The sequence below is a fragment of the Tursiops truncatus genome, chromosome 2 (genome assembly GCF_011762595.2).
Source record: "Tursiops truncatus isolate mTurTru1 chromosome 2, mTurTru1.mat.Y, whole genome shotgun sequence".
Taxonomy (NCBI): Eukaryota; Metazoa; Chordata; class Mammalia; order Artiodactyla; family Delphinidae; genus Tursiops; species Tursiops truncatus.
The window spans coordinates 156288916-156307974 of record NC_047035.1 but is presented as its reverse complement, the minus strand read 5'-3'; the positions used below and the strand labels follow the sequence as shown (position 1 = coordinate 156307974).

Genomic DNA, 19059 nt, shown 5'->3' with positions numbered 1-19059 from the left:
GAACAATGTAAAAAACAAGGTTGGTTTCAGATCTTCTCAATTGTGAATATTTTCAACTGTTAATAGGAGGCAGTAATTAATTTACTTAAGGCAGCATGCCACATGAAAGTAACTGATTCGCCTACTCATAAGCAAACACTTTCACAGCAGAGGCCTCAGCCAGGTAGGCTGGTTAACAGGCCCCAAGGGAAGACGTCTCCCACCACCAGTGTACTACCACTGAACAGAAGCTTCGGAAATCAGATTTTCCCAACGTAAATCCTCACCCGAAAAAACCCTGACCAGATTTGAGTTTTGTTACTAATAACAAAAAGTAATAACCCAGGAAGAAGCAAACAGAAAAGCATCAACAGGAGGAAAATCTAGTTACATCTGATGAAATGTTTGCAAAGGTAGACACTTCAAATTTTGATTTTTGGCTCATTTAAAAAAAATTTACATTCTGTATGCATACTGCATTTCTGGATTGTTTAACAAATTAAAAAAAAAAAATCAAAGGAAAAGTCCCAGGTTAAGTTGCTCTTGTTTCGTTAAACAAGCTTGTGTGCTTTCTCTTTATTTATTCAGCAAATGTCACCAGAGCACGCACTATGCCCTACTCCGGGGCGCTAAAATGTAGACCTCCTTACTTGTCGTAACAATTATACCTTATTGTTTTATAATGCTTTTTCTTTCTTCTGAGAAGCTCAAAAAAATTCTTAGCTGAGTTTTTCATTCCTCCTCACAGCAAAAATAAAGCTGACCGAGAGCATGTTCATCCTGCGCTGGTATTTACAACACCTGGTTAGACTGGAAGCCAAGATCTGATTTACATTTCTTATCTCAGGCTGAACAGATTTGAGTCCAAACCTGAGTGGGGCACAGCTCCCGCAAGACCTCCTGCTGGGTCAGTCCACTGCATCAGACTTTGAACCCAATCTTCCCCAATCTCTTTGCCAGCCGTGCATCTCCAGAGGCTCTCTCCTTCCTCTTCCTGGACACCTGCAACCCAGGAACAAAGCACTCAACTCCCTCCCTGCAAATCCAGGCCCTTGGGTGCAAACTCCTACTCCAGTTTTAATAGAGGGGTAGAGACAAGGGGCTTTCAGAACTTTTTAAAGAAATGGGGGACTTCCCTGGCGGTCCAGTGGTTAAGACCCCGTGCTTCCAATGCAGGGCGTGCGGGTCAGGGAACTAAGATCCCACAAGGTGCGGGGCGTGGCCAGAAAAAAAAAAAAGAAATGGGGACAACCAGTATAAAACAGATAATCAGCAGGCACCTGCTGTATATAGCACAGTGATCTCTACTCAGTATTATATAATAACCTATAAGGGAAAAGAATCTGAAAAAGACATATATATATATATGAATCACTTTGCTGTACACCTGAAACTAACACAACTTTGTAAATCAACTATATTTCAACTTAATATAGTTAAATTGAGAGTCTGCCTGCCAATGCAGGGGACACGGGTTCGTGCCCCGGTCCGGGAAGATCCCACATGCCGCGGAGCGGCTGGGCCCGTGAGCCATGGCCGCTGAGCCTGAGTGTCCGGAGCCTGTGCTCCGCAACAGGAGAGGCCATAACAGTGAGAGGCCCGCGTACCGCAAAAAAAAAAAAAAAAACTGGAAAAAAAAAAAAAAGAAAAGAAATGTGGACAACCGAATGTTTGTTGAAAAAACTGGATGACGCTAACCAACAGTTAAGATGATACTGATGTCAGCATTTCAAGGGCCTATCAGCCTCTCTGAGAGAAAGCTCAGCACCTTAAATGAATCAACAGTGGAATTTGATAATTACTCAAATTACTCAAAATTTGACAAAGACCCCTTGGCTACTGAAGCTGTCCGGCTCCTCACCACTTTGGAAAAGAAAAACAAGACTGACATGAGAATTCGGTAGGAAATACAGTATTTAACACACTGTATTTTTATGTGAATTTTCAAGTTCCCGGCAACATTCTTCTAGCGGTTGAGAAGGGAAGGGTCAGACCCCTGGCCTGCAGTTAGTAAATTGAATTGTATGAAGCTGCCATTGGTGTAGGTCAAAAATAGTTGAATATAGGTAGTTTTCTATGGTTAACCTAACAGTTTTGGAACTGAATTGATAATTAACATTGTAAAAAAGCGAAGTGTTCCTTGAAATGCAATTGTGGTTGCAGTACGGCTTTATTACACATTGATGCTAAAATACTTTTCCTCAGATGATACCTCTGAAATCACAAAGGAATGAATGGGGGGAAAATACACAACAGGTTCACCTCACACACACTTTACAGACAATCTGACTGATGAAGTGAAGCTGCCTGTATCAGCAGGAGCTCAGACCACAAATTCATTGGTTCTCTAGTACGTGTGGAGGACAAGTTATATGAGGAAACTGAGGTCAGAAAGAGTTGGATTTAGGCTTCAGATTTCCACTCCAGAAGAATGCTTTTTTGGACTTTTTCTGCACCAGAACTTCTATTCAACAGTGGACATTTTCAGCGCCATCCCCTTGTCTGTACTGTCTTATCTCCTTCATCTTTCTGTCCTTCCTTCCTCAACCCTCAACCCTCTGCTCAACTCAGATTATTGCCTCAGTGTACAAACGTCTCGTCCACAGCAGAACACAGGCCACTCGTGACCCGTCAGCGGTTCATGCCCCCAAACTCAAGGCTAAACTTTTCGGCATGATGAGCAAAGCCACGGTTCTACCATTCTTACATCCCACTATCCTGCCCTTCTTGGCCCGGTTCCATTACATCCTCCTGAAAGAAAGGGTACCTCTATCCTCCGCTCCCTGAAGACCTGTGGGCCTCTGAGATAGACTCCCACTTGACACCTATATCTCTGTTACTAGATCACAAGATTCTCGAAGGTGGGGACCACACTCATTGACCTCTATAGTCCCAGTTGTGCCCAGCACGGAAGGAACTTAAATGTTCACGAAAGCTCTTCAGACCCTCTGAATCTTCACAGAAAATGTCAAATGTGCCATTTTAGAAAACAGCACCTGACCAAACTCACGTGTCTAGTATAAAAGAGCACAGGCATCTTTTTCTTTTCCCCACACAAGATAATTCCTTTAAGTTTTACAAAATAAACTATTTTACACACACTCATTTGTAAGGGAGAGCTGTGGTGAATCATGAATGTATAACCTCCAGTTTCAAGGTCTGAGAGGGCCTGAGAAGTAATTCAGTCCTGCCCCCAGTTTACAGACCAGGAAACCGAGGTCCACAAAGGTAAAGTGGTGAACCCGATGGTTACACGGCTATTTGGTATTGAAACCTCTGGTGGAGAGAGTTAAGTACTGCTCTTTTTCCCTGTGCCAGGCTCTATGAATCAGTTAGTTTAAAAAAATAAAATGTAACCTGCAAACATCCAAAAGAGAAGCGTATGAGGAGTAGTAGGTTTATATCTCCAATGACGACTCAGTGATCAGCACATGGCAGGTGGCCCCACAGCCTACAAATACTGCTGAATGAAGAGACGAACAGCCCAGGCCTTCGGACCAATAACTAAAATAGGTAGAATATTAAATATTAAAAAAGCACTAGTCAGACAACTGGTCTCCTGGAAGGAGCAGCAGAAGCCGGAAAGAGAGAAAGAAACAAAACCAAAACAATAGAATGCGGGTTGGAGAAGGTACGTACTATACAAACCAAGTCCTATAAAAATAACTATACTTACATGCAAGATGCTGGTGATATAAAAGCTAATACAAAAGAGAATCAAGTCCTTGAATAGACCTGTCTCCAAAGAAAATCTGGAAGTGGGCAACAAGCCCATGAAAAGATGCTCATCATTATTAGTCATTAGGGAAACGCAAATCAACACTTCAATGAGACACCACTTCATGCCCATTGGGGTGGCAATAAAAACAAAAACATGGAAAATAACAAGTGTTGGTGAGGATGTGGAGAAACTGGAAACCTCCAACATTGCTAGTGGGAATGTTAAATGGTGCAGCTACCGTGGAAAAAAGTTTGGTGGTTCCTCATAACTTCACTACTCACAATAACCAAAAGGTGGAAATGACCCAATGTCCATGAGCTGATGAGTGAATAAGCAAACTGTGATACATTCCTACAATGGAATATTACTCAGCCATGAAAAAGAATGAAGTACTGATTCATGCTACAACATGGATAAATCTTGAGAGCATCATAAGTGAAAGAAGCCAGACATATGTTGTATGATTCTATTAACATGAAATATCCAGAAAGGCAAATCCATAGAGACAGAAAGCAGATTAGTGGTTGCCAAGGCTGGAGCAGAGGGGAAATAGGGAGTGACTGTTTAATGGGTATGGAGTTTCCTTTTGGGGTGATGAAAAAGCTCTGGAACTGGCTAATGGTGATGGTTGCAAAACATTGTGAATGTACTTTTTTACACTTTAAATATGTGCAGTTTATTGAATGTCAATTATACCTTAGTAAAGATATTTGAAAGAAAATTTTTAAAAATGGGAAAAGACATATCAAGCAAATATTAACAACAGCAACAATTAAAAGATCACTTCTGGTTATCAGACAAAATAGACTTTAGGGCAAAAATCCTCACTAGTGATAAAAGTAACTATGTTATGATAAAAATTCAATTCCTATTAGACATTGCATGTCTAACAATATAAATTTACAAATGCATACTGTTAGATATTAAAATAGAAAGCTGTTTATACAAATAGTCTCAGAATATTTTTTAGCTCAAATACAAGGAGATATGGACAAAGATCCCATTCTAGTGGGATCTTTCATATACCTCTCTCAATTACTGACATGTTGAGCAGACGCAAAGTTAGTGAGGAATGATGCAATTAATAAGGTTCATTTAACGGATATCTGTAGACCTCTGCAGAACAAAATGAAAGAAAACACATTCTTCTCAAACACATATAATGTGAATATACTTAATGCCACTGATTTGTACACCCTAAAATGATAAATTCAATGTTATATGTATTTTACTACCAAAAAAAAAAAAAAAGAGAGAGAGAGAGAACCAAGTGTTTCCAGTGGTAGGGTCTTTGGAAATATCCAGTCTGAAGATACGAGTTCGTAAGGAGCAATCACATCCCTAACCAACAAGGCAGAATGTTCTGCCCTACACATTCCTCTACTACCGATCCCGACTGCACGGATTTTAAACCCAGCACCTACTTTCTCAAAACAAGATTCAAGATTAATGCTGCGGGTCTGGGAGGGGGACAACGGAGTTACTGAGAAGTGCAGCTTCAGGGTGGTTCTCTACAGAGGTGGCTACAGTGACTGCACTGTACTGACGCCACTGTGTCAATGTGAACAGATGCTGGACCCACTCAGATTCAAGAGGGGAAGGCTGCAACGTCCCAGGGGTAGAGCTGCCCAGCCCATCCTCCTGAGAACACACAGGCAGCGGGGAAGCCACCAACACTGCCACCAGAGAGGGCAGTGGAAACTGAAACAAAAAGCCGCCCTCCGCCAGTGATGGCAGCGGCTCAGGTTCTGGGATGCTTCTAGGATGCCACGGCACTACTGGCGGCCATCCACAACCAGGCGGATAAGACGCACTTGAACTCTTGTTCCAGAGGATGCCCTGTTCTCAGTTCTGCTCCACCCAAGCCTTTCCCCTCTCTCCCCCCAGGCTTCAAGGCTCAGCTCTCTCTCCTGTAGTTACTTGAGATGATCTTGACAATCAACACAGGGTGCCAACCACAGGCTCCTAAGGTGTCTGAGAACTTTGGAACCAGGGCCAGGTGTATCTTCAGCTCCTGATGAAGGCTGACTCGATCTGGTTTTAATCTGTTTGGGCCGTGTGGCTGTTATCTAGATGTGTCTGTATGTCCCATGACTAGTTCAGCACTCAGCACATTGTAGGTGGTCAAACAGGCCTGAAAATACTGCTGAATGAATTAATGAACACGCAGGGCCTGCACGAAAACAAGCAAATCCCGCCCTCCGCCACAAAGGGAGCCATCGTGGTGTCAAACACCCGCATGTTTTCTTAAAAGCATCTCTCCTCTTTCCAGCCTTCTCTAAATTATCTGATTTTGGCTTTCTGATTTCTAGTAATGGAGAAAATGTGTTACTTTTAAATTATCAGCATCCAAAATTTTCCCCCCCCAAAATGTAAAAAAGGCTCTGAAGTGCTGTTACCAAGGCATATACCCCGTCCCTTAAAAATGGCTATTACTGGTCTGAGCAAGAAAATACACAAGATTCCATACATACACTGTCAACTTTGGCAAGAGAGATTTTAGACAACTTCCACCCTTCCCGCCCAATCCCAAGTAAACAGGGCATTTGTTTGTATTTCCACATTGGCCTCATGAACCAAAATACCTCCTCCACCTAGAAAAACAATCTGTAACATTCAGACACTGAGCTTTGAGGGCAGACTTTTCAGTGCATGCTAGAGCAGTAAGAATGTAGTGCTTAAAAAAAAAAGTAGAAAAGCATCTTTAATAAACTTAGGTTCTCCTGTGAGCATTTCCCTCACGTTTACACTTATATCTGATTTGGTGTTTCTATATCTTTCAGAAATATAGATTTTAAAAAAAATTGTTCTGCATGAAAATTGGAGCCAGAGAAACCTTCTTTCTACAGTCTCCAGAAACAGACCTGAGTGTTCTACTGTGTTTAGGGGGAAAAGACACAAAAATCATTTTCCTTTACTCTAAGTTTTCGCTTTGCACCAAGTAGGTCCTGGCAAAGAGTTAATGTTTTCTGATGTTAGTTCCTGCGGTTTAAGAAAAAAATAAAATATAAAAATATAAAAGGCTAGGTGCTTAAATTTAGACTCCGTAAAACAATACTGGGAAACTTTCAAAGCTTTGGAGAAATTCTGGAGTTTATTTTATTTGCATCACATCGGCCACATCGCCTTCTCTTTTTATAATCCCTCCCGCCCCTGCTCACCGGCTGATCCTACACGTTCCCGCGTGATTCAGTTACCTGTTGGGGGTCAGGGGTTGGGGAGCGGGGTTGGGGACGAAAATCTACTGGTCACTTTGCGCAGGACCCAAGTTCAACAGGTGGCTTCGGCCACCTCCTGCCAATATGAGGCTCCCGCCCTCCTCTCCTTGGGGGATGGGACACAGCGCCCTGGGAATTCGACGGCTGCGGCGGCAATTGGTGCTCCGGGGAGGGCGGTGGGGACAGGGCAGGGGTGTTGGGACAACCCGGACCTCTCTGCGCGTAAAGCAAGAATCGTGCCATGGACCACCTTCGCCCGCCGCCAGGACAGCCTCGGAGTCGGAAAGCCTCGCGTCCTCCCCACCACCCCCGAGCCGGACGCACGCGGACCCCCGTGATCCCGAATGAGGCCCCGGGTTTCCCGGGTGGGAGGCCACCGGGTCGACGACGGCCCCTCGGACGGCGCCAGAGCCTTTCCTAACTTCCAAGGGACGCGATGCGGAGGAGCGGGAGAGCAAGCAGAAGAGATCCCCGCCGGGAGGGCAGCCGCAGGGACGCGCGGGAAGCGCAGGCAGCCGGCTCACTAGCAAAGGGGCTCGCCCTTCCCCCCCTGGACCCCACCAGAGCCCCGATCTCCCCCGACCGGCTGCAAACGTCGCCCCACTCACCGACGTGCTGGACAAGGGGATCGGCTGCCAGGACGCCCTCCCGCCCTCCGACCCTGTCCGGGATCGAGAAGCCCGCACTCACCTCGCAGGAGTCCCGCAGGAGCCCACCCGGACCGCAAGCGGGAGCCGAGCCCTAGCGCCGCCCGTTCGCCTGTCCGCCCGCGCGCGCCTCGCAGACCTTCCAGGGCCGCCCCGCCGCGCGCTCGCTTACGCGCGCTCCCGCCGCGCGCGCTCCTGCGCGCTCCCGTCGGGGTCTCGGCTGCTCCCTCCCCAAACTCACACGGCGCGCGCCCGGGGCATTTAAAGGGACAGGCCCCCGTGCCGGCGCTGCCCCGCAGCTGCCTCTCGGTGTTGGTGCGAGGTTTGAATTGGGGACGATCTGAGGAAACTCCAGCCCCATATCTGAGTTAAACACTCGGAGGAGAAATAGGGATTTGCATTCGAAGCTCTGAATAAGACGGGACATTTTTTTCCCCTCCTTGGTCAGTTTTGAGAGGTTATTTTACATTTAATGACAATAATAACTACCACGTATCGAATTCTTATTACCCTTGGACAAGGCATTTAACACACACACATTATTTCATTCAATCCTTAGAACCCCCAATTTCTTATCCCCATTTTACAGAGGAGGAAAACTGAGGTTCAGAAAGGAGAGGAATCTCATCCAAAAGGTTTTGACCCCATTCCTTGGTGCCATTTCTTCTTTATCACCATGGAAATATCCACTGAGGTTAATAGCTGGTTGTGGAAGGCTTCTGTAAGTTGGTGGAAGTTAATGTTACCGGTGTTTCCATGGGGTGGGACAACTCTGTAGGAAAGGAGAAAACAAGAGTTATAGGGTTTTATTAATTATAGTGTTTGATATATACTCAAATGACAGACATAAAACCCGTATTGCAAAGTGCTGTTGGTGCTTATCCCCATTTTACAGAAAATTAAGGAAGTGGTTGGTGGCACAGGATGACTGAGTCACTGGTGGCACTCGGGGCTGAGCCCCAATTCCTTATATCATTTCTTTGCTCTCCCCAGGAGGAGATACCTGATTAAAGGGAAGAAAACTTTTTCACTAATAACATATTGGCCTCATCTAACTCCCTGCATCTTTAATTAATGTTTACAAAGCACTTGTACCGCACTTACTAGTTAATTAGGCAAGTATTATTATCCCCCTCTTTCTGAACCAAATCCAGGAGAGATTCTCAATTCTGTCAGTCCTTAATCCTCATTGAATAATGGACCTAAGCTTTCTGTTCACGTTCTTTTTTCTCTTAAGTTTTGTTCCATGTAAACACTAATGCATGTATCGTGAATTGGCTTAGTAAAAGTTAAATAGTATTAAACAGCCACAGGCGAGAGTAACATAGGCAGCCCCTGTTTTTCACAAATTCAGATAAAGAAAAGAAGACATTATAAGTGCTTCCCAGAATTATTTTTCCTTTTTAGTAGTGTTGTTTTCGCTTGGTTAAGCTTTTATGATGTATAAACATATGTGTAGCTTAGTTTTTTAGCTTTAAAAATTTTAATGTACACATTATCTTGTGTGTACGAATTAAATTTTACATGGTATCTTTTCTTCCAGGTGAAGAGGAGATAGGGAAGAAGAAATTGAAGGATGATGGGATTAGGAAGGAAGAAAGGGAAAAGAAAAAGGCACCAAAAGAAAAAAAGGGTGGGAGGGTGTGGCGGACAGGAAATGAACAGGGAAGAAAATGAGACTGAGGTTTCAACCAAGGCGGTAGGGGGAGGAGGCCAGCCCTGCTAGCTCGTACCTGATCTTTGTGGGAATTGCGAACAGGTGGCCCTTCCGCGGGGCCGGTGCAGACCTGGCCAGGGCGCAGCGTGAGTACCTGAGCTCAGGCTGCCTTCCAGTACCCCCTGCACCCCTGCCCAGGCACCTATGTGCCAACTGAACCTACTCAAAGGCACTAGAAGGTGAGAAAGGACATAAAGTGAGGTAAGAAAACAAGAAATGGCTTAGAGGGGGAATTTAAAGATTTTTATTCCTAAAAGTACTTAGATAACATCAATGGAGAAAAGAACGAAGAAACATCTGGAGGGGCTTTGGACCTGCTGTTGTTACTACTTTAAAAATCCATGAAATTGACAAAATTTTACTTTCTTTTCACTCGAATTTTTACTAAATTCTTCTGAGGTTGTTCTTTGCTAAGAAAATGCCGGTGATACATGGCTCAAAATATTAGACAATTATTCTTATTAACTCTGTGTAAGTTAAAAATTTTAAAGTAAACTTTAAAAATTTAAGCTAAACATAATTTTTGTTGTATAAAAATAATTACTGTGTAAAATTGGCTTGAGAAACTGCAATATTTATAATGACCACTAGAGGGAGATAGACAGGAAAGGAGAAAGTGGTTAGCGAGTAAGCTTCCTGAGTTTACTAAAAATTACAGCATTTTAGAGCTGAAAGAGGAGATGTCAAAAGACATGATTTTGCTTTATGCCTCTTCCACTTAGAATATGTGTAATCTTGAGCTGTCTATTCTTTTTGAGACTCAGTTCCTCAACTGTACAATGAAGCTATTAACACCTACCTTGGGAGGCTAAAACAAAATTATTTTAAAGTTTACTTGAACAAGTAGCAGATAAGAAGGGTTAAGAAGATTATGAAAATGAAGAAGCAGATGGGAAATTTCCCTGTTTGTTAGTTAAACAGTATAAAATAATAATTTAAAGTATCAAAATAGAATATTAGTAGATATTGAATGATATAGATAATAAAATAGGATAACCCAGAAAAAGACAGTGTTGATATACTGTAGATTTTAATATGTGATGGAGTCATCTAAAATAAATGAAAAAGGTACAGATTCTCAATAAAATGGACTTGAGAAAGCTAGTAATTTGAAAAAAAAAATCAAGTTGAGCTCATACATTTCATTATGTGCTAAAAGAAATTTCAGCTACATTAAAGAACTTTAAAACTAGGAGAAAATTTAGGCAAATATTTATGTAACCTCAAGATGGGGGAAGAAAAGAAATCGAAAAATCATAAAGGAACTGACCAGTAGACTAGATTATATAAGAATTTAAAAATTGTGACAACTAAAAATATTGTGAACAAAATAGAAAACAGAACAAATCTGACAGTTCATTTTTTAAAAAAAATTTATTTGTTAATTTATTTTTGGCTGCACTGGGTCTTCGTTGCTGTGTGCGGGCTTTCTCTAGTTGCGGCGAGTGGGGACTACTCTTCGTTGCGGTGCGCAGGCTTCATTGCGGTGGCTTCTCTTGTTGCGGAGCACGGGCTCTAGGCACGCAGGCTTCAGTAGTTGTGGCACGTGGACTCAGTAGTTGTGGCTCGCGGGCTCTAGAGCACAGGCTCAGTAGTTGTGGTGCACGGGCTTAGTTGCTCTGCGGCATGTGGGATCTTCCCGGACCAGGGCTTGAACCCATGTCCCCTGCATTGGCAGGGGGATTCTTAACCACTGCGCCACCAGGGAAGCCCTGACAGTTCATTTTATCCTCAATACAAGAGTACACACACATTGATAAGAAAACTCTAATAACTCAATGAGAAAATTTCCTCAAAGAAAAAATAAAAACGATTAGTGTGTATATGTAATTGTATTTTAAAGTGTTTGGATTACCCAGTAATTGAAAAAATTAAAAATTAAAATAGTAAGCAATATTTTCATTTATTAAATTAGAAAAACATTTTAAAATTCTAACATTCAGTACTGGCAGGAGTGCAGTGAAATGGGCAATTTTATATATTATAGTGGGAGCATAAGTTGATATGACTTTACTGGAAAGTGATTTTGTGAAATATTTCAAGACCCTTAAAAATGTTTATATACTTTGGCCTACAATTCCATATCTAGGGATTCAACAGAAATAATCAGAAAAGGGGAAAAATATTTGTGCACTGTCTCCTTTTTCATAATGTCAGAAAATTAGAAACAACCAAAAAATCCAAAATTAGGGGGAAGTTTAAGTGAACTATTATGCAGCTATTAAAAATGAGGTATTTTTCATGAACACAAGAAAATACCTAAATATATTGTTAAAGGGGAAAAAAGAACATTACAGAATTGTGTGTAAACTGTTGCTTCAGCTATGGAAAAATGCATGTATATATTCAAAAACTAGAAGAAAATATATCAAAAGGATGACAGTTACTCTTTCTGGCTGTGATTATGTGATTCTTATTTACAGTATTGTATATGTCCCAAATTTTCTGTTGTGGTTCTATATTTACTGTTATAAATCAATACAGACTAATACAAATTTTTGATACAATAAATGCCGATGTGCATAGCATAGAGTCTGGCTTGTATCAAACATTCCATAAATATTTGGTAGATAATAGAAGGAGGGAAGAGAAGGAGATTGATGCATTTCAAGGATGACTTGCTAGTGAAATTTCTTGATTTAAAAAAGGAAATAATTATTCTACAAATGAGGAAATTACAGCCTGGAGGTTTTTTGGTGACAAATTTCAAGAAAAACTTTAAAAGATGATAATAAAGTGGTTCCATACTTCCTGAAAGCAAGTAGATAACATGCTACATTGTCTGTATTCCAGGTCGATATTCTGAAGGAGAACTACATGTTGGAAGAAACAAACGTGGAAGAAAATGGTAAATAATTTTATCTGAACTCAATGATAAGAGTCTGAAAGAGAAGCTAGGTTCTAAAAAGATCCCTGAGGAAGAAGTGCTGTTCATTCACGCTTTAGGACCTGCCAAGTGACTGACGTCCAAACAGGAAGAGAGAATGTATGGAGCCCATTCATTTTTCATCCAGAGATTGCTTGTGGTTTCTTCTGTGCCAGGTGTTACTAGGGGTAAAGTCCAGGAGATGCAACAGTGAACAGTATGGATAGGTTCCCTGTCTACAGGGAATTTATGGTCCAGGAGGGCTTGGTGGGATGCAGACAAGACTCAAATGATAAACTGGTTAGTCACCAACCATCTATTAATCCCTAGATGAAATAGAAGTGATTCTGTAAATAAAACAATGGTGAGGTGAACCGTATCCCCCCAGAGATAAGCCTGAGGACTCAGGGGTGGTTGAAATTTGTCTGAGGATAACTTGCTTCGCTTCCGCTGTTCTCTGGCTAGCTTTCGGTTTACAGATGGAGGATGCAAAGCCGACAGGGTCTTGGAAATGGCTCCAGGAACCTGCGGTTTCTGGGGAGCCGGGGACAGGAGAGCCTTGGGAAGTTTTCTGTGCAGGTGTCTTTTAACCCTGTCCGTCTTCCCACAAATTTCACTAAGGCCTCCACTCCTCATGAGTGCTTTTGGAGTGAACCTTATTCTCAGGAGATTTGAATATGGGCTGAAACTGGCCTCAGGTGGGTCTTAGGTAAGAGCTAGGACCCAGTGAGACCCAGTCCTGTTTGTGTCACAGACATTTGGAAGGAGAGATGAGTACAGTGCGTTGGAATACTTAACATTTGTAGTTTGTGTTACCTTCTGCTAAGTTGAATTCTTCTAAACCCATTTCAGGTAAAAGATTTCATTATGCCAGATTTCTACGTTTGAGGGCTGACTTTCTTTTTTATACATTTCTGTTGTGACCCAAGACATAACTTCTTCTTTGATGTGACCCTGAACTTAAGGATGTTAATTCCCTGATTTTGAGGGAGCAAAATGTACCTAGTGTTACAGTCAGAGAGACGGAGGAATCACTGAGCAGGGTCGTTAACCACTTAGTGGGACCGTGGAGTCCAGGTCTGTCCCCAGCTTACAGATTCAATAACTCTGTTCCGGTCAGTGCCACCTGGATGCCACCAGGTGCTCAGACAGTGGGTCTCAACTGTATTTCCAAGTTGCAGTACTGGTGGAGGAAAGGATGGGGAAAATGAAACTGGCAATCCTTTGATAAGCTTAAAATGTTTTATTTCAATTTCTAAATTGTTAAATAGGATTAAAAAAAAAACCCTCTTCCTACAGAGAATCACAATAGGAAAAGAAATCACACCGAATGCTTCCGTTCACTGGGAGTGATAAAATGTGGGATATTTTTTCCCTCTTGTACTAAAATTGCCCTGAGGACCAAAATACCTACCTCTTACATTCCCCATTCAGGAAGTCACCGGGAACTAACCAGCTTCTCAGGACTTCCTGATGGTCAACACTTCTGAGCTGGCTGTACTGCCAGCTACACCCCCAGTCCCATTTCCAAACTAAGAAGAGGCTTGCAGGTCCTAAGCTTTGTGGAGATGCAGTTAGTATTCATGGTGGGAGGCTGTAACAGGAGACTGGAGCGGGGCTGTGTTCCCTTTCTATCCACCCAGGACAATCTCCTTTCTAACCATCTCCAAGTCAACTGATTAGGGACTTAATTTTATTGTTTTAAAATATTTATTTATTTATTTAGGCTGCAGCGTGTCTTAGTTGCGGCCTGCGGGATCTTCCTTGTGGCATGCGAGATCTAGTTCCCTGACCAGGGATTGAAACCCGGGCCCCCTGCACTGGGAGTGTGGAATCTTAACCGCTGGACCACCGGGGAAGTCCCTGATTAGGGACCTTTACATCCACAGAATCCCTTTTGCCACATAATGTGACATAATCACAGAGGTGACATCCCATCCTATCTGCAGGCTCCACTCACGCTTAGGGGGCTGGAATCTTGGGGGCCAGCTTAGAATTCTGCCTGCCACAGAGGGGAAGGGGTTCCTTTAATCCCCACAGCCAAGTCAGGGCGAGAGTCCTAAGACAATCACTCATAAAGATTGGGGTTCAGCACAACGGGGAATTAGACTCTTGCTAGGGTGCCCTCGTAGTTACCCCCAGGCCACGAGGAGCTGAGCGGGGTAAGAAGGTCACAGTGAGCATTCTGGGAGCCGAGGAGCATGGCACAGTGTGTCCTTCCCACTGAGGTTTGGGGACAGACTTGAAAGGCTTGTGACCTGCCAGGCGGAGATTTCAGAGCAGTCCCTTCCCTTGGGCTGGAAGGGCTGCAAGCTCAGTGAGCCTTGCGGGAAGATGGGGCAGCTCCACCCACCCGACTCTCCAAGTCCGTCCAAGCGTGTGGAAGGGGACCCTCCAGTTCTTGGGGCTCTATGTGCGGGAACATACATTGCCCCAAGGGCAGAACAAGCAAGCTGCTGGGGGGCCGATGGGCCAGGTGACTGAGTTTGAGATGGAATGCCTAGGACTGAACCTTTAAAAAAAAATTTTTTTTAATTGTGGTAAAATATACATAGCATAAAATTTACCATTTTAACCATTTTTAAGTGTACGGTTCAGTGCTATTAAGTGCACTCACAGTGTTGTACAGCCGTCGGCATTATCCATCTGCAGTACTTTTCCATTATCCCAAACTGAACCTCTGTCCCCATTAAATCCTCACTCCCATTCCCCAGCCCACACCCCCGGCACCACCGTTCTACTTTCTGTCTCTATGATTTCAACGACTCTATGGACCTCATATAAATGGAATCACACAGCATCTGTCCTTTTGCGACGACGTCTTTCACTTAGTATGTTTCCAGGTTCATCCATGTCATGATATGTATTAGAATTTCCATCGTTTTTATAGTTCACTAATAATCCTTTTTATGTATAGACCATGCTTTCTAATTCCATTCTTCTGTGGTGGACCCTTATGTTGTTTCCATGTTTTGGCTATTGTGAATAATGCTGCAGTGAATGTGGGTGCACAAAAATCTGTTCAAGTCCCTGCTTTCAGTGATTTTGGGTGCATACCCAGAGGTAGAATTGCTGAATCGTATGGTGATTCCATGTTTACCTTTTTGAGGACCCACCATACTGTTTTCCACAGTGGCTGCACCCACCTGCAACGCCTGTATGCGGGTTCCAATTTCTCCACATCTTCATCAACACTTGCTATTTTCTTTGTCGTCGTCGTTGAATGATTAGAATTGAATCTTAAATACAAAAATGAGACTGGTCTAATAACCCAAAATCTTAGGCAGATTATTAAATCTGGCCAGTCTGATCGCTGGTGGGAAATGGGGATTCAGCAGAGAGCAGCTGCTGGCAGCAATGAAACCATCCCGTGCTTACATCCCCAGCAAGGTGAGAATCCTCTGTAAACCAGTTACAGGAATAGAGTTCTTTTTCTTAAAATGCTTACTAGCTTTGTAAATGATCCACGTAAGAGTGCAGCAGCCTAGGGCTTCCCTGGTGGCGCAGTGGTTGGAGTCCGCCTGCCGATGCAGGGGACATGGGTTCGTGCCCCGGTCCGGGAAGATCCCACGTGCCACGGAGCGGCTGGGCGCATGGGCCATGGCTGCTGAGCCTGCGTGTCCGGGGCCTGTGCTCAGCAACGGGAGAGACCACAACAGTGAGAGGCCCGCATACCGCAAAAAAAAAAAAAAAAAAAAAAGTGCAGCAGCCTAAATACATTTACTGCCTTCTTCATTCCACCTCCATTCACTTCCTAAACCCTGGCTGTCCGGGTTCTATTCCCACGACTGTTCTGAAGCTGTCTTCTCTGAGTTCTCGTCCCAGCTTACAGGCATCTAGGAGCTTGGACTGTCCATTAAATAGAAGTATTTAATTCCCAAAGTTGAGTCTTATAGCAGAGTTCACTCTGCTCTCCTTGGGCAAAGACATTCATCACCCTGCTCTCAAATATGACTTCTATGACCATGACCTGAACAATCTTCACCTCTGGGCATTATTCATTTCATTTAACAAGCTGAGTGCCTCCCCTCACTGTGGTCAGGAACCTGGTTTTAAATTGTCTGCTGGGCATCTCATTAAATTTAAATTCATTCATCCATCCATCATCCCTGTTGGGTTGTGAAAGGTGAGACTGTCTGCTTAGGATGCTTGAGTTGGGAGAAGTATAGACACACACACAAAAATGTTAAATCATTCTGCATGATACAGAAACAGGAGTAATCCACTGGTATCTCAAGAAGGGGGTCAGGATCCTGAAGAAGGAAATGGAAGAGTCTAGAGGAATGGGGGTGGGGAGGGCTAGCTAGAAACATGGAAGAAAACCAGGGCCTGTGGGGAGATGTGGATATAAAACATTCTTTATGTCGAAAGCGATGGGACTTGGAGAGCGCAGTGATGTCTGACGTTGGATTTGAAGTGTTTGCACACCGTGTGGTAATTCTCCCTGCTGCTCCCAAACCATGTAATGCCGGCAGTGCTTTGGGGGAACGGAAAGGGTCATATCCCATGATTTCAGGAAAGCAAGGACGGTTAAAGCGGGGCTGGGAGTAATGGTTTGGAGTCAGAGAAAAGCAGGGAAATCGGTGACAGTGTGGATGAGAAGGCAAACCCATGTGTTCTTGGATATGTTAGAGAAATAGATGAGAGTATTCTAGATTCAGCTGTTAATGACTGCATTTCATTTTGATATTAAGTGAAACAGTGACCTCAGGAAGTTGGAGGCCAGGGAGTTGCCTGGATTATAGAATCTTCACGAACAAGACTTGACCTGGGGCACCAGGTGCCTGTTCTTCATACATGTTAACATCCTTATGGGACCGGTGACATGTGTTTTTCATGCTAAGTGTTTGGCCCTCACCTTTCGGGCTCATAATCTTCTCTCTCACATCCCGACCTTCTTTCTTAAGCTCTTTTCAAGGCCTGGAGGGAATTTCCAGTGGTTAGGACTCTGCGCTTCCACTGCCAGGGACCCGGGAACTAAGATCCCGCGAGCTGCATGGCACGGCCAAAAAAAAAAAAAAAAGAGGCCTGGAGCCCCTGTTGTTCACATTTCAGGGGCATAAATAATAACAACCGTTACATCTTTATACCATTTCATGGTTGACAAAACATATTCACACACGTTTCATCCTCTTGACAGTGATTATTCCCATTTTACAGATGAAACTGAGGTTCAGAAGTGTTCAGTGACTTTGCTCAATCTCACTTGGGTAGTAAGTGACAAAGTGGTTGTTCTAATCCACTGCTCTCTGCTTTTGACCAGAGCTGCCGTTCCTGAGTCTGTGTTGACCGGGTGTAGCAGTACTATTTCATGCATTTTCTCTCTGTAAAGCCAATTAAGGAATTTGTGCTCATACTGTTGACTATTTTCAAGGTTATTAAATTAGTATTGGGGGAAAGTACAAACTTTATGAGAGTTTTAGGAATAGTCATAAACATGAGAAATGTGGAAATCTTGTCTTATAAAATGTTCATCTGAGTGGAGTCAGCTGAGGAGTTACTGAGAGGGAAGGCTACAGGGATGAGAACAAAATAGAAGCTGTGTCTCAGCTAAAGGTTGAGAACTACATAAAAATCCATTATTTCGATGGAACGTGCCACAACATTTCCTCGAAGTGTTCCATAAAGAATTACTGAATGCCAAATGCAAAGTTAGTACTTTTAACTTGTGAAAAGATTCTGTGCTTCCATGTACCAAAGAAATCCAAACAATAATTCCACGAGTAAGGCTAACCTACCTAAAGCATCACCTCCTCCAACACAGAGTAAAGCCCTTCATTCAGGCAAGGCCACAGAAGCTACAAAAAGGTAAGGCTACAGGCTCGTGCTGCGCAGACTTCATTTTTTCGGCCATCTTCATGTCTTCCTTCGGTTTTATTTGGAACCCCTGAGCCAGGCTGACAGAGGTGACAAAAATAGATGCAAGACCCTGCAGGTGAGGGGCAGAGCTGGCTGGGGAAGGGATGCAGTCTGCTTCACGCTGACTCTCCCAGGCAGGACAGATGGCCCATCCCTGCAAAACCTGTATTATGGTGGGAGAATAATTACGCCCAACAGAGTATCTAAATATGCCCATTTTCCAGCAACCATTTGAGGGGAACAGGGGTAATTGATATCCAAACAGCTCCATAATAGGTTTTGAGTTTTGTCTCCCATCAGCCCATTTCCCACATTCACTAAAAATAGCAAAATTAATTAATTTTCATTGGCTTTCCCTTCCCCTTCCTCTCCTGGGAAGAAGTGCTTATGAGCACTGAAGAGGAACAGGCCTGCTTAGATTCATAAATTGAATCGTTGAAGCCATTGAGGTCTGACTCCAGAGCTAAATTCATCTGATCTAATCAACAGAGGGCAGAACAAGTAACAAGCCATTCTGACTTAACATTGCGTTAAAATGTTGTGTTAAGAAATTCCAAATGTTTGAGACATTTCTAAGAGGGCCACATAATTTTTCATTTCATAAATGCATTTACTAAAAGATGCCTTTAAACTGTAAGCTCCTTTTGTGTGTTAAGAATATTCAGATTACACACAAGACCACTTCTGTGGCTTAAAAGCTACATCCATAGCTCTGATCCTATAGCAGTTCTCACACCTCAATCTCAAAGTATTTTTCAGATACTAATTCGTTAACTAGATGACATTATAGATCCCATTTTCAGGAGGAGAAACTGAGGCTCCAAGAGAACCTGCAGAAGGACATGGTTCTTGCTCCCCCATCTGTGGCTTTCTTCAGTAAAAGGCCTTTGCAAATTCAGGGACACTGCCCAACAGGTGGAGTGGTTATAAAAGGAGGGTATTATTACAATAAGGTGGTAATAGAATAATACACTGTAATTTTTGGCAAAATAGTTTTCAGACAATTGAAGAAAGCCATAAACATTGGATTAGGGAAATAATAAGCTATTTAA

General features: G+C 43.2%; 2 protein-coding genes across 7 annotated transcripts in view; one reads left to right on the top strand and one right to left on the bottom strand.

Annotated features, from left to right (window-relative positions):
- PROSER2 (proline and serine rich 2) overlaps positions 1 to 7759 on the bottom strand; it is a 40717-nt gene extending 32958 nt beyond the window's left edge. Inside the window, exons 1-2 of one of the 2 annotated variants that reach the window (XM_073801541.1) lie at positions 7609 to 7719; positions 850 to 981 (exon numbers count right to left, since the gene is read on the bottom strand). The gene's annotated coding sequence lies outside the window, so the exon portion shown is untranslated. Of the gene's footprint in view, positions 1 to 849; positions 982 to 7608 lie in introns of both variants that reach the window. The other variant, XM_004317485.4, reaches the window with a different exon arrangement.
- Positions 1 to 19059, top strand: part of UPF2 (UPF2 regulator of nonsense mediated mRNA decay) — a 211066-nt gene that overhangs the window by 167672 nt on the left and 24335 nt on the right. For all 5 annotated transcript variants that reach the window (XR_012330375.1, XM_073801544.1, XM_073801546.1 and 2 more), the window contains one exon: positions 12076 to 12130. Coding sequence is in view for 4 of the 5 variants with exons in the window: in XM_073801544.1 (XP_073657645.1) it covers positions 12076 to 12088 (13 nt within the window). In the remaining variant the exon portion in view is untranslated. The remainder of the gene's footprint in view (positions 1 to 12075; positions 12131 to 19059) is intronic.